Source organism: Lissotriton helveticus, chromosome 1_1 (genome assembly GCF_964261635.1).
Source record: "Lissotriton helveticus chromosome 1_1, aLisHel1.1, whole genome shotgun sequence".
Classification (NCBI taxonomy): Eukaryota; Metazoa; Chordata; class Amphibia; order Caudata; family Salamandridae; genus Lissotriton; species Lissotriton helveticus.
Genome location: NC_136057.1, coordinates 1,322,528,339 through 1,322,545,342, shown reverse-complemented (window position 1 = coordinate 1,322,545,342; position 17,004 = coordinate 1,322,528,339). Strand labels below are relative to the sequence as shown.

At 42.3% G+C, this 17,004-nt stretch overlaps 1 protein-coding gene across 12 annotated transcripts in view; it reads left to right on the top strand.

The window, feature by feature from the left end:
* The window catches only part of WIZ (WIZ zinc finger), a 731,163-nt gene that overhangs the window by 614,266 nt on the left and 99,893 nt on the right, over positions 1 to 17,004 (top strand). For 11 of the 12 annotated variants that reach the window (XM_078681999.1, XM_078681984.1, XM_078682013.1 and 8 more), the window contains one exon: positions 4,943 to 5,135. The exons of the other annotated variant lie outside the window; for it this stretch is intronic. In XM_078681999.1, the coding sequence (XP_078538125.1) occupies positions 4,943 to 5,135 (193 nt within the window). The remainder of the gene's footprint in view (positions 1 to 4,942; positions 5,136 to 17,004) is intronic. 12 annotated transcript variants of the gene reach the window in all.

Below are 17,004 nucleotides of genomic sequence, written 5' to 3'. Positions count from 1 at the left end.
GAGTGCCAGCCATTAAAGCTTTTATGGAGGGTCTCAAAAGAATAATACCTCCAAGGCTACCACCTTCACCTGTGTGGAACTTAAACATAGTGCTCACACGTCTCATGGGACCTCCATTTGAACCTTTACATAAATGCGAATTGCAATTTCTCACATGGAAAGTGGCTTTCCTAGTAGCCATTACTTCTTTAAGAAGAGTTAGTGAAATGCAAGCATTTACCATTCAAGAACCTTTTCTGCAAATGCACCACAATAAGGTTGTTCTTCGTACAAACCCTAAATTCCTGCCAAAGGTAATTTCACATTTGCATCTAAACCAATCTGTGGAACTGCCAGTTTTCTTCTCGCAGCCACAAACAGTAGCAGAAAGAGCTCTGCACACCTTAGATGTCAGAAGAGCATTACTATATTACATAGAGAGAACGCAAAGCTTTAGGAAAACAAAACAGCTCTTTGTGTCCTTTTCACCACCGCATAAGGGCAACCCAATATCAAAATCTGGTATTGCCAGGTGGATCGTTAAGTGTATCCAAATATGTTACCATAAAGCTAAGCGTACACTAACAATTCCTCCAAAAGCCCATTCTACAAGGAAAATAGGGGCTTCCTTGGCATTCTTAAGGAACATTCCCTTAGAAGACATCTGCAAAGCAGCTACATGGTCTACACCGCACACATTCACAAAACACTATTGTGTAGATGTGCAAACAAAACAACAAGCCACTGTAGGCCAGGCTGTACTTAAAACACTATTTCCAACAACTGCAACAGATACGGGTGGTCGCTGCTAGTGTGGGTACTGCTATACAATCTATGCATAGTGTGCAATCTGCATCTCATATGCCTCGAACGGAAACTTACCAGTATGCATCTGTTCTTGGCATGCAGAATTGCACACGCCCACCCACCTCCGTGGCTACCTTTATCTGTTCCAGTATTATTGTCATTAGATACAAACACACATGGTCATCACTATCTCTTAGCTCCATCACTTTCCTAATGGTACAAAACAATCGGGGGATGGAGCCGATTCCCATGTGCAGTATCACCCAAAGGAGGAGTCACCTATCCAGTGACTTCCAAAGACTTTCTACCACAAAAACAAACTGCAAACATCTGGGCCCAACACTAGGTGGCCATTTATGCATAGTGTGCAATTCTGCAGCTCTACATGCCAAGAACAGATGCATACTGGTAAGTAGCATTTTCCTTCTGGTCTAGAGCTGTGCCTATTTGGCAACCCTGCCTTGTCCTTTCCCTCTAGACTGAGTTGGTCTCTTGTAATGTGGGTCCACATTAGGGCTGGCGAAGCCCCCCGTACCCCTCCCACAGCTAAAACCCCGCTTCTTACCTTTTATGATTCTCAGAGGCAGTCCCTACGTAACCTACAATCCCTTCCAGAAACGGGCCCCCTCTTCTTGTGAGTCTTGATCAGCATCGGAGTTTACAGTCTTTTCTTGGTCTTTTGTCCGTGTTTCATCTTCACGCGGGTTGCAAATCAGATCCGTCCTGGCTGTTGCCATATATTCTAGCATGGGTTTCCTATAACTTTTGTTTAGATTCACAGGTGTCCAGGCATGTCTCAGATATGCATCTTAGCAGTTTTCTTTATATTTTCTGTGATGTTTGGTGCCAGTAGTTTAGCAACTTCTTTCAATGAAGTAATAACTTGTTTACTTTCTGAGGTATAGATTAGACAGAAAGGGTGAACCATTGATAAATGCTTTTGCTGTGTCAATGATGTGTAATCGGTCTAAGACTCCTCTTTTCTGTAACATAGAAGATGCCAGGTCTTGAAACAGTTCTATATTGTGTCCTTGGTATGGTTATTTTTTGGTCTGATCTTAGACTATTGACATGTTCCCCTTCTTGTCGTCGAAGAAATGGACTCTAGTTAATATGCCTGTGAGGAGATTACATCTCAGGATGTCAAGTCCTCTACTAGTCCGTCCAAGCTTTAATGGTTCTGCTTCCGGTTTATTCTTCACTTGCCGCAGGTCCCTCATGTATCCTTATGTTTTGGTTCCCAGCACCCTTTGAAGGGTCTCAGAAGCGGATATTTCTTCTCGACCACTTCTCAATGTCTTCTTGCTTTAGCTCTAGTTCAATCTGTTCTTGTATCCTTTGGATCAAGTCCTGCCTTTGCTACTCCTACTCCGAACTTTTATTGATCGTCTTCTCCATATCGTCCACTTTGGCACCAGGAGAGATAACAAGTTGTAGAGCCATGTCTTAATGTCTTTTATGGTGCATATCTCTATTTTGATTTCTTTCAGGAATTGGTGGTGGAACCTCGTGAGTGACCTCTTTTAGGTCAGAGGGATGAACATTGTTGTCATTCCATTATTTTCATTCGTACCATATTTTTCTTTGTTGGTTTATTATGTTGGAGGTCCCAAACAGATAGATACCTTCTGCTCCTGTGACTGGCCATTGGTCGATCGTTGTAAGGAACATCTCTTGGAAATGGTAAACGGCGTTTATGACACAACTTTTTCCCCGCATGGGATCGCAACGCATACCATTACTCCGCAAGTCGGAAGACCGACTTGCGGAGTAATGGTATGCGGAATCACAACGCGGTTGTTGTAACGACCGCGTTGTGAAAGACTGCTGGACAAAGACATATATTCCCTGGAAATAAGTGATCAAGCGTTCATCTTCTATTTCACCCTCCTAGGTGGCATACTATTCATATGTGTTATGTTGATTTATAGAGCTCTGAGGTTCGCAATCGATTGGTGTCTTGTAATAATCCAAAGTCTGTTCCTTTAGTTAAAGTGGAGGTTTTATGAGGCATGTCGGTGGTTGTGCTTTTTTCTGAGCAAGTTGTTGTTTATCCGGATGGGAGATTTCATGGATACAGCACCTATTACCTGGAAGAGGTAGTTTGGGTGGGGGTTCCACTTCTTTCTGTTATTAGTTATCTTCTATAGCTTTTTACGTTCCTCCGGTATGAATGTCATTTATTTTTCTAGTTCTTGGAGGTGGTTGATTTCTTTTATTTGGTTATTTTTTGAATTGCTCTTTTCTGTGGTGGGTTCTTATAGGGTTTTCTGCTTGAGCATGAATAAGTCTCTGCTCAGCTGTTGTGCCAGTGTTTACTTGATTCCCCGAAGTTTTACGACCTGTTCTACTCTTACTGCTTTAACTTCCCCGTTGGCTTGTGAAGCATTTCTTTTCCTGCATGTGTAGTATTAGTCAGCCCAATCCTCCTCTTAGTGGGCCGAATCTCTACTGGCACTGCTATGCCCTCCTTGCGACCCTTACTCCTCACTTTAGGGTTGTGGGGACCTCTAGGCACATGAAGGTACATGACAGCCGTCTGTTGTCAATGGGTTCAAGCTGGCCCTGCCAGCTCTGAGGGTTGCCCCGAGGCCCAAAACCCGTTGATCCAGGGCCAGCATTGGTGCAAACAAGACCATAGATACACACAGCCAGGTTTTGAGATTACGTATATTCGACATATTCAGGTTTTCAGTCTACTTAAGTGTGACATTTGAATGCCTTGTGCTTTTATCAAATGTTTCTAACAATTGCCACCCGATTTCCCCTCCTCCCCCGTAAACAAAACAAACACATCTGATCACTACTAAGTTGATTTTTTTGGGGGAGAAACCGGACTACTTTTAAATTTACAAAATTCTTGAAACCCTTGGAATTCCTTAGACTTCTGTTCTTTGAGCTTTTTTGATAGCTCTATAGAGTTTGTGCGTTTACTGCTCTGTAAAGTAGCATAAATAACATTGCCAGCCTGTGTACTTTTCTCATCATTGCTTTAATGAGAGCATGAGTGCCATTTGGTCCCTTTTTAATGGGTTGCTGTGTTTGCATTTATTCATGTATATTTGACTTTGACTTACATGTTGTGACTAGCATCACAAACCATAAGCTATGACACGAGGTGTTGTACTTGTTTAGTGTATGCCTGTAGTCACAATATGCAGATCAAACACATGAACACTAATGAAATGAAGAAAGGAGTTTTTAAGAAAATTAGGGAATTGACTTAATTGTTGCACATCAGTTCTTTAGCAAAAAAGTATCCATTCTGTTATTTTGCTGCTGCACCTCTTTTCTTCGGTCTGTCACTAAATTGTGCAGCTGGGCAAAGTCTGTTCACACCTCACACAATAAGCCCAATAATTCTTGAAGCTCCTGGTAGGTGATTACCTATTACTGCACATTCCATTTGGATGGTAATTGCTTGGTAGTCAAAACAAGTGAATAGTCCGAATTTGCGTGCTGGAGACACTATCTTCAGCGTAACAGTCCTTCTCCAGTGTCCGTGTCCTCTTTGACCTACCTGCCACCCACTTCAGTATAATGTAATGGTCTTTGTGGGATCTGGGGCTTTGGAAACCTGTCTTTTCCAGTAAAAAGGCTACCCCCTACATATGGGGCTAAGCCAGTCCGTTGAAGAGCTTTCTGAAATCCCCTAATGGAAGCATCCGTTTAGTACAAAAAGTAAAGGCTAGCGAATTAATAGATTACCGTTTTCATTCACTGCCTAATTTTCACATCCCTCATTGCGTCATCCACCCACACTATACTGCACACACTAGCTCAAATACATTTTAGCTTATGATTCCTCTGAAGGTGTTTATCTTTGTTTTGTCTAGCTTCTGCTGAATTGCTATATCTATTTTGTGTTTTCCTTACTTAAGGCTTTCCAATGATGCAACATTGTGATCCGTTGACTACATTAGTTTGTGTGGTAGAAACTATTACTCCTTCTGTAGATTGCCTGACTGTTTATGTTAAAGCTCTATATGCATTGCTCTTCTAGAGATCTATTTTGGCTTTACCACCTCCCTCAAAAGAACCCTTGTGGTGCAATCCCCAGTGGGGTTAAAGGGCAATTAAGACGTTTCTTAAAAACAGGATGGATGGGCTAGTCCTGCTGGCGGATTGACCTTACACCACAAACTTGTGTTTCCAGAGTTTGAACGCAGACCGGCCAGACCGCCGGAGGCTCAAAACCCCAAGGACGCAGAGGCTTGTGAGTTTCAGCCGAAGGTGGATGAAGTGCGCCAGACCCCTCAGAAAGTAAGGCCGGTGCCATCCCTGGTCCCCAGACCCCCACAGACATCCTTGGTGAAGTTTGTCGGCAATATCTACACTTTGAAATGCAGGTATGTATCTGCACAACAGCTCATCCCCTCCCCCTCCCCAAAACTCCCACTGTGAGTAGGGGTAAAAGGTCAGATTTACTGTACCTCAGTTTTTGCAAAGCATAAAATCTACTTTGTATGTGCTGTGCTAATCTCCTAATGGCTATTTGGTTAAGGTTACATTTTCTACCTTCCAGATAACTGTAGACTGATTGTGCTCCTGAATTCACTGCATTACATCATCCAGTACATTTCTCTTCTCACTTTTCTTTTTTTTTCTTTTATTCTTGATCTATCTGTGCTCCTTTTCTCTCAGCCAAAGCCAGATGGTCAAAATGCAGTGAAAGTCTTTTTATGTCTGGCATTTGCCAAAATCTTTTGATTTTAATATTCACTGAAAAACACAAAGGTTATATTGATGTTATAGTTGGGTGAAAATGTCAGTCTTAACGTAATATTTTAAACTCCAAAACATTTAAATTTAACCGGTTAGTTAACTGAAGTAACTATAATTTACCCCTCGCCATGCAGTGTTTTAATCTATGGTATAATTTCAAATGCCAACAGTGATGTTATCTGTGATGTCATCATAAAACATGTCCTGAGCGATGTTCTATGTGAGGTCAGAAGCATTGTTTGGAGAGGGCTGAGTTATTTACTTCAGTTAACTAGATCTGGTGAATTTCAGTGTTTTATTAGTTTAAAATTTTACGTTTAAGCTGACGTTTTCACCCAACTAAAACGTGACTATGTATAACCCGTGGGGTTTTCAATGAATTTCTCAGTTTTTCAGTACCAAGTACGATATACCATACCTAACTAGAACATCACTTTACTAGTCAAGGAAATGGGGGCTTCCAGAGATTAATATAGGCAGGAGGCCCGAGAAAACAATAAAGCCAAAAACAACCCTAAAAGGGGAAAAGCCGCCTGCCTCAGATACAATGATTCAGAAATATCTCGCAATAGATAAGTTTTAAATCGTAGCAATGGATCGAGATTTCAAGTTAATACAACAAATCACCATATATATTATTCCAATTTATTTGATATTCATTTAAATATAGTAGCACAAATGTAATATGAATAACTTATGACCTCTGTGCACATATTAAAATACAAAGTCCTACATACGGCTTTCTTCTCTAGCCCCTCATCCATTCACTCAAGTTAAGTCTCACCTAAAAACAACTTTCATACCACCACTATGCTCATTCCACCTGCATACTAAAGATATTCACAAACTAATATTTGTAGGCGTAAACAGGAATCAAGGCAAGATATCAGAACTAAGAATCCTAGGTATGTCTATTCATAAAAGGATCCTCTTAGATGGTTAGAGGAGCACTGCAGTGCATCATGATTCATGTCAATACTTGTGTATAACATAGTTTCTATTCTTTTCACAATTGTTTTTTACTTCGGTGTAAAAATTTCCATGTATTTTAGAAAAAAAGTAGCGCTCAAATGTTCCTGTTATGTCATGTACCGACGCGCATTTCGGTGAAGGCCATGTTTTAGCTAAACCTTCCTCTGGGCTCAGGTTCTTAACTTGATTTGATTATCGAGAGTCGAGGGGGAGAGGCAAAAGGAGAAAATATTTTTTTTTTATCAAAGTCTTAAAAATTGAAATAAATATACAAATCCAAGACCAAATACACTATATATTTAATCCACTGTACAAGTGTGCTTAGTTGGCCTCACCAAGATACCTTAGTAGGTGTGCTTATAAAGATGTGCATCCCATGCATAGTTTTTCTGAAATGTATGGGTATTTTTATGTTAAAAAATTATTGAAAGAACTGAAACTATTTTTATATTATGTGCACAGAGGTCATAAGTTATTTGTATTAAATTGTTGCTACTATATTTAAATGATCATCAAATAAATAAAAAAAAATGTGGTTTTAACTTAAAATCTCGATCCATTGTTATGATGTAAAACCTTTTATCAATAGCAAGATATTCCCGCACTATTGTATCTGAGGCAGGCGGCATTTTCCCCTTTTTAGGGTTGTTTTTGGCTTTATAGAACATCACTTTAACCTTTATTTTTTCAGTGAATTTCTAGGTCTTTTTAACGTAAAGTTAGACTTTATTACCATGGGTAACTATGCCAAACCCTGCCTTGCATGGCCTTTTACCCTGCCGCCAAGCTCTGCACTCATTCCCCCCTCCCCCATGGGCTGCCACCTCATAAGCCAGCTTACTAGCATCCGTTCTGAGCATCCTAACTCCCCTATACCCCCTCTTTTTCTGCACTCATGCTCAACACATACTCCTGCTGTTTGTCATCCATTAATGTACACGGCATTTATTTCCACTCCTAAATGCATATACGTAGACAACGTGTTTGGCATAAGGTCTCCAGGCCATACTATAAAATTAATCCTTAAAATAGATTTTGTACTGCAATGGTTGGTACACTAATTTAACATATGCTAAAACCTTGCATACAGGATTCACAGTATCAGGGTAACGGCACAATCTGCCATGACAAGTCCAACCTTATTTACCTGTTTCTTGACCTAGCCTATCCTACGAAATTAGCATCATTCCTTGCAGTGATCATGTTCATGATCCTGCTTGACATGCCCCACAGTTACTTCCAGGCTACACTGATAATTTCCATGTAGGTCCTCAGAACCACCCATTTGTAAGACTGCACAGACATCCAACAGTTACCAAAGGGGAAATACTTTTTGTTAAAGGCCATTTATTACAATACTATCCTCCCCTTCCACATCAGAATATAATCCTCCTAGCCTCTGCATGCCACCAAATCTTCTTATGCCAACACATCTAAAAGCTTTGCACAGTTTTGCATTCTTAGAGCTGTTTTTCGTGCACACACTACATATCAATTATCCTAAAATATAGGTCTTCATAGCAATTGTTGCTAAGTTGTAGGAAGTTAACACAATTTCAAGCATTAAATGTTAGTCACATGCTTTAATTCCTGTCATTCTGGTGGGACCCTCCATTGTTCTACCGTGTCAATTATCAGAATGTATAGATCTGCTGTTTAAGTAGACCTTAAACCGTACCTATTTAGCCACACATTCACCTTATTGAAATATGCTCACTTTAGATAGTGAGGTTAATTTTCTCTGAATTTCGTTCCCCCAGAAGACACCATACCGTTTATCTCCCACAGGTGGCAGGTTGTAGGAATTTTTCAGTGAGCTCTGCTAATTTTGGGGAGTGTGGATTTTTGTCCTTCAATGTTCTATTTATGGCTTCTTAGTAATTCTGCGTCACTTTAGCACCTTTACTTGTTAGGTTGGATGTCTGTGAACTCATTTAGTCTATGGAATCTTTTCAAATGAGCATTAGTAGGTAAAGAAAGCTCTTTGGCCCTGCAAAGCCTGTGGGGGAAAATCATCTCAGTGCGGAAAATCTGTGTGGAAGTGCATTTTCCATCCATGGCATGTGTGTCTTTAGATTAACATGTTCTGCATACTCCTCTAGTGTTTGGTTCAGAGTTGCAGAATTGTTTTTCTTGAAGGATTATCGCTGATACTACGCATGGGCGTTTTTTTTGTCATACTTTTCCATTACTGCGCCTCTTCAAATTCGTCTGTTCAGTCACCCGGCTGATCAGACATTGAGGCGCTGCCTGTCTCAGGCCAACCATCCATGTGCGCTGTCGGTGCTGAAGATGTGTTCCTGATGGAACAAACACTGTTAGATTTTGCCGGCAGTGTCACTACAAGTACCCGCACATGGACCCACATCTCATGTGCAATCTTTGCCTTTCGTCTGATCATCATGAGACTGATTGTGACACCTGCAAGTCTTTCTGATCAAAAAAGACACGCCGGGATCAAAGGGCGCATAGGCTGGAAATGTCTTGTGGCACTGAAGACGACACACCTGGCATTTTCAGAGAAGAGCCTGCTGCTGAGGAGAAAGAGTAGGTTTTCTCGGTTGAGGAAATTTCTAGCTCAGACGTGGAGGAAGAATTGGATTACATCCTGCTACTTAGGCAGCGCATGAGTACTATCGACTGTGACCCTATTCCTCCACCTAAAAAGTTCTCCAAACCTTAGCCATTTCCTTTGTTGGAGGTCTCCAGACAGCCACTGCCACCAGGCCATGCTCAGATCCGAAAAGTCGCTTCAAATGCCCCACCTTTGGGCTTGGCATCGAAAACGTCTACCAAAGTTAAATCCTCGTATCTTGCACATGCATTGGTCTCCTCCCACTCCTCGAACTCGACCCAGCAATGGATTGGTTCTGCCTCTGTGCCGGACAAAATGCATTTCTCCACTTTAAAAGCTTCAGTTCTGAACAACCGAATCTAAATCCTCAAAGCATTTTTCAGTTCTGAGACCATCCGAGAAAAAAACTTAAAAGCCTTCCACACTTTCCTTGTCTTGTGTGGAGCCTATCCTTGAAACCATGGATATTAGACAAAGAAAAATCCTAATTCAACACAGAACTGGGAGAATGATGGTCTCTCCTCCACCAAAGAAGCAATTGAGGTTTGAGGATGCGTTGTACACTCCTGTAACTCTATAAAAAGAGCACAAAGGATACTGCTACAAGCCCTATTCATCGTCCTCCATCTCTACCCCCTCCTCTATCACCATCTCCTCCTGCCTCTCATGCATCAACACATCATGATCCTATAGATGCTAAACATCCAGGGTCAACTAGATCAAACACCAGTGGTTTGGGAGACCTATTAGATCCAGCCATATGATACTGATCCCATAGTGCCTAATGATCCAGATGTATATCTCACTAGACTAGTCCCTCCTGAGGATGCTAGTACCTACCAACAGGTAGGGCAGCTACCTACCATGGTATTACATAAGAAATCATTAGAACTGGATATCCTTTTTGACACTCGTCTACACACAAGGACACACAGTATTTAACTATGGTTCCTGGTATGTTGTGGCACACTGATGTTCTCAGAGCCTGTCCATGCCAGGGGAATTGCCCCACGGGCAGATGAAAAAAATATAAACCAGACCCTTTGTTTATACGAACTTGGGTACCACCAGACTATAGTTAAAACCACTACTCGTAAAAAAGATCATAGTCCAGCAATACGAGATACGCAACCCCCTGAAAAGATCAAGCGTATCAATGAAGCAGGGAAACCGGTAGCCGCCCAAGCCGCTAATCACTGGCGTATTGGCAATTCCCTGGCCCTTCTAGCACGCTATGATAGGGCTTACTGGGATGAGATGGAAGAGTTGTTACAACTTCTCTCTGAGGAGTATCGTAAAAATGGGCAACAAATTGTTGCAGAGGGTCAATCCATCACTAATAAGTCTATCAGATGCACCTTAGACACAGGAGATACAGCCTTAAGAGGAATTAACAAAAGTGTACTTCTCAGAAACGCTTAGCTCCGATACTCTAGCTTTAAGCTAGAAGTAAAACCAGCATTTCTTAATATGCCCTTTGACAAGGAACATCTTTTTGAGCCTCAGGTGGACTCTACCAGCAATGAAATAAAAACAAAGATACACTGCTAAAACAATGGATGCCTTGCAAATGAATGAATCTAGAGGCTCCTTTAGTCGCTTGAGTTACAGTCATGGATATTGGTCCTCAAACACTGACTCCTCCACTTCCTCAAAAAAGCTGGGCCAATCTACCTACTCCAAAGGATTTTTCAGGTGCTCTTTTAGCGGTGGTACCAAAGGCAGAGGTAGGGGTGCTTCCACCCGTGGAGCATCCTTTAGTGTAAAACTGTGACACAACACCTGTCGGGGGGAGCTGATGTCAGTTTTTCCTTCCATCCTGGGAATCCATCAGGACAGAACAATGGATACTAGCCATTATTCAACATGGTTATTGTCTGGAGCTCATTACTACCCCCCCAACATCCACTTCCCACTAATAGGTTAACACACGGTCGCCTAACCTATCTCAAGCAAGACTTGTAATCCCTCCTCATCAAAGGGGCCTTATAACTAGTCCCTCTTCAACAACAGAGCACAGGAGTATATTAATTATACTTTCTCATTCCAGAAAAGGACCGGTTCTTATGACAAATATTGGATCTCAGACCCCTCAATTACTACATCCTCTCAGAGCATTTTCTCATGGTCACTCTACAAGATGTCATTCCGCTTCTACTACAGGGCGACTTTATGGCCACACTGGACCTAAAGGATGCTTACTGTCACATACCCATATACACCCTCCTCATCGCAAATACCTCAGGTTTGTCATAGATGAAAAACTCTACTAGTTCAAGGTTCTTCCATTTGAAGTCACTACAGCGCCTTGCGTTTTCACAAGTTGCTTGGCAGTAGTGGCAGCACAGTTAAGATAACAAAACGTTCACATATTTCCATACCTAGGTGACTGGCTCTTCAAAGGCAGTACCCATCAACAATGTTAACAACACATTCAGTTGACAGTGGATCTACTCCCCAGCTTGGGGTTTACCATCAATGTCCCCAAATCTCACCTTCAACCGCTTCAGGTCCAACACCGGTGGGGTTAAGTGATCCCAGTCCATCTCGGATACAAAATTTCCAAACAATTCTACCTCAGTTTCAGCCAAACACTCCCAGAGTGGACTGTCATGCATCTACTGGGAATGATGGCTTATTGCACTGCCATAGTTGCACACACAGACTACTCATGTGCCCAATGCAACAGTGTCTCTCTCGCCAGTCGTCTCCAGCACAGAGTCACCTACAATATATAGTGTTGATAGACCGCCACGCTCGCCGTTCTTTGTAATGGTGGAATTCAAACTATATGTTGAATATGTGGCTTTTCTTGGACCGAGTGCCTCATATCATTCTATCCACAGATTCATCAGAAACAGACTTGGCTGCTCACCTACAAGACCTAACCATGCAAGGTCTATGGTATGCCAGACAACAATCCGTTCACATCAACTACTTGAAACTTCAGGCAGTCTTTCTAGCACTGAAAGCTTTCCTTCCTAATATATCACTCAAGGTTGTTCTAGTCTGGGCGTTCAATAGGACGTCCACCTACTACTACCTACGATAACAGGGGGAGGACCCAGTCATATCTGCTGTCACACCTCACTATGACCATATGGAATTGTGTTCTTCCCATTACATTCATCTCTAGGCGGAATATGTGCCGGGAACGGAATTCATTCTTGCGTACCTGCTCAGCAGGACGCACCAAATGGGAACTCAATTCACAATTTCTCCTTCTATTCTTTCAAAAGTGGGGGTTCCCTTCGATAGACTTATTCGCCACAGCTGAAAATGCCAAAACTTTGCCTCTGGATTCCCACACCCATTATCCAAGGGCAGTGCACTATCGAGAAGTTGGTCAGGGATATTTGCAGATGCTTTTCCACCTCTCCCTCTCATTCCGTTTCTGGTCCCGAAACTCTTAGCAAACATCATTCAACCTAGCCTTGTAGCTCCCACTTGGGCATGTCAACCCTGGTTCAAACCCTACTAGATCTTCAAGTAGTCCCACACCAGAAGCTCCCCAACAGGCCGGACCTTCTCACTCAGTATCATGTACAAATCAGACACCCAGACCCCAAGATGCTCACCTAGAGATCTTGCACCTTAGGTCTTAGAATTTTGCTACTTGAACTACCAAAATAATGTATGGACTTTCTTAAACAAGCACGCAGATCCACAACCATCTGCAAAATGGAAATATTTTGTTTGCTACTGTAAACCTAAACAAATAAATCCCCTCAAAGCCACACTGCAGGACAATATTATTTTATAAAAATCCAGTTCAGCGTATACTTCAATTAGGTTGCCTCTTCTGCCAAAGCTGCCCATCTCCAAAATATACAGCATCTATAAAATCTTCAGAATTCCAGTCATTAAGGCATTCATGAAAGGACACAAACAAGTTATTCAACGTTGTGTACCTCCAGCAACCTCTTGGAACTTAAGTAGTGTACTTACTAGGTTCATGGGTCCCTCCCCCTTTTTGAGCCTTTGCACTCATGTTTTCTTCAATTTCTATCATGGAAAGTGGCATTTTTAGTTGCTATTACCTCAGGCATTTTGGTGAGCTCCAGGTGTTAACCTTACAAGAACCTTTCTTTCAAATACATAGACACTTGTCCTTCGTACTAATCCTAAATTCTTACCTTAAGTAGTCTCCCAGTTTCACCTCAAGCAATGTATTGAGCTTCCTGTTTTGTTCCCGAAATCCGATTCTGTTGCAGAAAAAGCTCTGTGTGCTCTTTATGTAAAGAGCACTCGTGTTCTACATAAATAGAACTGAAGCTTTCAGGAAAACAAAACAATTCTTTGTAGCCTTTTCTCTACCTCATGAAGGAAACCATATATGCAAATCTGACATAGCTAAATGGATAGTCAAATGCATCAAACATGTTATATAAAAGCCAAAAGACCTTTACTTGTAACTCTCAGAGCACATTCCACTTGTAAAAAAGAAGCAACTGTGGCCTTTTTGGGGAATATCCCAATAGCTCATATTTGTAAAGCACTGACCGTATACCACACACATTTACTAAACACTAATGTATGAATGATTTAGCACAGCAGCACACTAATGTAGGTTAGGCAGTGCTACGTACCATTTTTCAAACTACTGCACACGCTAGTCACCGCTTCTAAGGGCATGTGTATCTACAGCTACACATGCCATCGAACAGATTGTTACTTACCCTGTAAGCATCTGTTTGTGGCATGTAATGCTGTAGATTCACATGTGCTCTCCCTCCTCCCCGGATGGTTTTGCCTGTTGCAGTCCTGTTTTGTGTCATCCCTATGATTCATTCATATTTTAGCATGGACATCTCTATTTTTTACATGTTCCTTGCACTCCTTTCTCATCTTCTGTCGAAAAGCAATCTAATAATGTAGTCAATGCCCATACGCAGTATCACTGAGATGAGCAGTCACTCTACCTTGTAATTTAAAAAATTCTTTGAAGAAAAACAACTTGTACAACTCTGACCCCAACACTAGATGGCAGGAGTATGCAGAGCATCTTAATCTACAGCACTACATGCCCTGAACAGATGCCTCCAGGGTAAGCAACATAATACTACTGTTTGTACCAGATCACAAGCCGAAGGACAGTGTCCTATTTGAAGGTATTGTCAGTAGAACTTCCTGCTAGGGTGCTCAAACGGAACATCTGCCTTCTACTTCTGCCTTGCAACACTTCTCCAAAACTTACAATTATGGCACGACGTGCATTGTACACAAAAAGCAATCCCTTTTTGTGTCTTTCAGAAAGACACATTGGTTTAACTTTACAGCAGTATTAATTGCTTCAGCGACTCGGAGGGGGCTTTGAGCAGGGTTTTGGGATAGGCCTAGTGGCATACAGCAGTGGCACTTTAAGAAAGAGCCTATTTGCCTTACCTACGATCAGCAGAATTTTAACAGGTGTAATGTTTGTACTACAATTAGGTGTACACACCTGTATGGAACTTCAGCTTGGTGCCAACAACTATAGAAGGCGGTATTCAAACCTATACACATAGGACTTGACTTCCTGACAATGAAGACTGCATTAGTGATTGCCATTAACCACCTTACGCAGAGTAAGTGACATACAAGCTCTTATAGTACAAGAACCATACCATACCAAGCTTGAATAATAATGCATCTTTATTGCTTGATTAATAAAAATCATTGCAATCAAAACATCTTCACATCACACAATATTTAAAAACTGTACCACATCTACCATTTGAGAATTTTCTACTACATTCATAATATCAAAAAACCAGACCAATTCCCATACATCAATAATTACTATAACATATTGCACGTTTTGCTGTTTAAAGTGACAATGTGCAAAGCATACTAATTCCCTGTATCTCATGACAAAATTAAAATGTATTCAAAATACTTCAATGGTTACTGGAAAAAAGGCAAGCCAAGGCCTTTCCGTTGCCTCTTCACCATCGGAAGAACAAAAGATCTTTAAGAAGCCTTCAAGTATACCTCAGGAGGCGAAAGGAGAGAAGAAAATCCATCCGTCGACGACAATCTCCTCAGATACGTCGACGACGTCAAAAACCCAATTGATTTCACTTTCTGCTTCGTCGACGGGCCCGTTGGCGAGCGCTTCGCCGACGACATCGTCGTCTGATTTTGTCGACGATACATCCTGCCTCTGTTTCGTCAACGAGACTTACAACCTCGACGCCGACGATGGTGTCAACTACTACAGCGACGATGATCCTGATGTTGACCTCACCGTCGACGATCAGCCCACCGTCGACGGCTACTCCACCGTCGACAGTTCTTTCTCCAGCGACGACGATTCCCTCGTCGACACAGTCGACGATCCAAAAAGTGAAAAATTCTATCAGGAAAAGACTAATTACTCCGGAAATGACATCACCTTGTAGGGTAACACCATTGCCTCCACCTCTTCTTCTGGAGGAGGAATATTCTGACGAGGATGAAAGTCCATATGGAGATGCTTATAGTCCTTCACAACTTCAGGTGAAGTACCAGGACTCGGATTCAGATGATTATTACCTTGGTCAACATCATCCAGAAACTCAATTCACTCCTCGTGATACACATAAGGAACCATCAGGACAAGGTATGGTTGCCATGCCGTCTTCACTAATAAATTACCTACAGCTGATGTTGGATTACAAGAAGAGGTTCCCATCTCAAACCTCCGAAACCATGCAACCTCCCCCGCCACCACCTCAGCAACCTCCTTCTACTTCTGTGGCATCAACCTCTCAAAGGCAGGGAGAACAACCTTTGATAGAAGGGCATGATGTGGTTACAGTGCCTGATGATGATGATTCATCAGATGAGGACCAGAATGTGGAACATATCCAAAATCCTGACGCAGAATGGGACGATTGTTATCCCGGCTTCACCATCTCCGGACCCAGTGGATTAGACTCCAGCGGACATGGGGGGTTTCCATAATCTTATGGAAAGGGCATCTAAAAGATTTGGCCTTCCTGTTCCTGTGTTACAATCAGACTGTTTCCTTTATGATTTTAAAGAGCCCTACAAGAAATCTATCCATTCCATACGCATAGTAGAACATGTTTGGAATGAGGGCGACAAGGTGATGCAGTCTCCAGCTACTGTAACTCCGGTTCTACCGCGGCTGGAGAAAAAATATAAGGCTCCGGAAGACAGTCCGGCCTGTCTTATTGGTCAACCTAAACCGGACTCGGTTATTTCTCAGGCGGCCCAAAGAAAATCAAGAAACCCGACGACACCCCTGACAGCACCGCCAGACAGAGGGCAGGCGCCTGGACAATGTAGGCAAGAGGTTTTCCTCTATGTCTAGCCTCCTTCTTAGGGCCTCGAACGCACTAGAGATTTTGGGACGATATGATCTCCAAATGTGGTGCGATCAATGAAAGGAGAAAGATCAGCTTCCTGAGAGTGCCAAAGCAGAAGCGAGAAAAATCCTGGAAGAAGGTGAACGATCTTCATCTGAAATGATAGATTCTGCAATGGACTTTGCTACAACGGCTTTTCGCGCCTTAGCAGGTTCAGCTGCCCTGAGTCGTCAAGTTGGGTGAGATGTACCTGGTTTCGCCCGGAGGTGCAGCATAAGATTCTGGATCTGCCCTTCGATGGAGATATGCTGTTTGGCAAGCATATAGATGATGCTTTACAGGACATCAAAAAAGATACCGAAACAGCAAGATCTTTGGGCACACTTCAATATCAAAAGGACCTTTCCGGGGTGCAAGAGGTAAAGGATTCTTTACATATAGGGGAGGTTATCAGCAACGCTACTCCTCCTATTCATAATCCTCTCAATCATTCAAGCCTCCGTACTCTCAGCGGCAAAGTCAATCGGGGTCTTTCTCTCGCCAATCTTCCAGAGGTAGATAGGGACGTCAGGGGAGTGATACCTCTAAACGCCAATAGCGGCTTCCTGGCTCTGCCTACTGGTCCTACACCCCTGGTAACATCGATAGGGG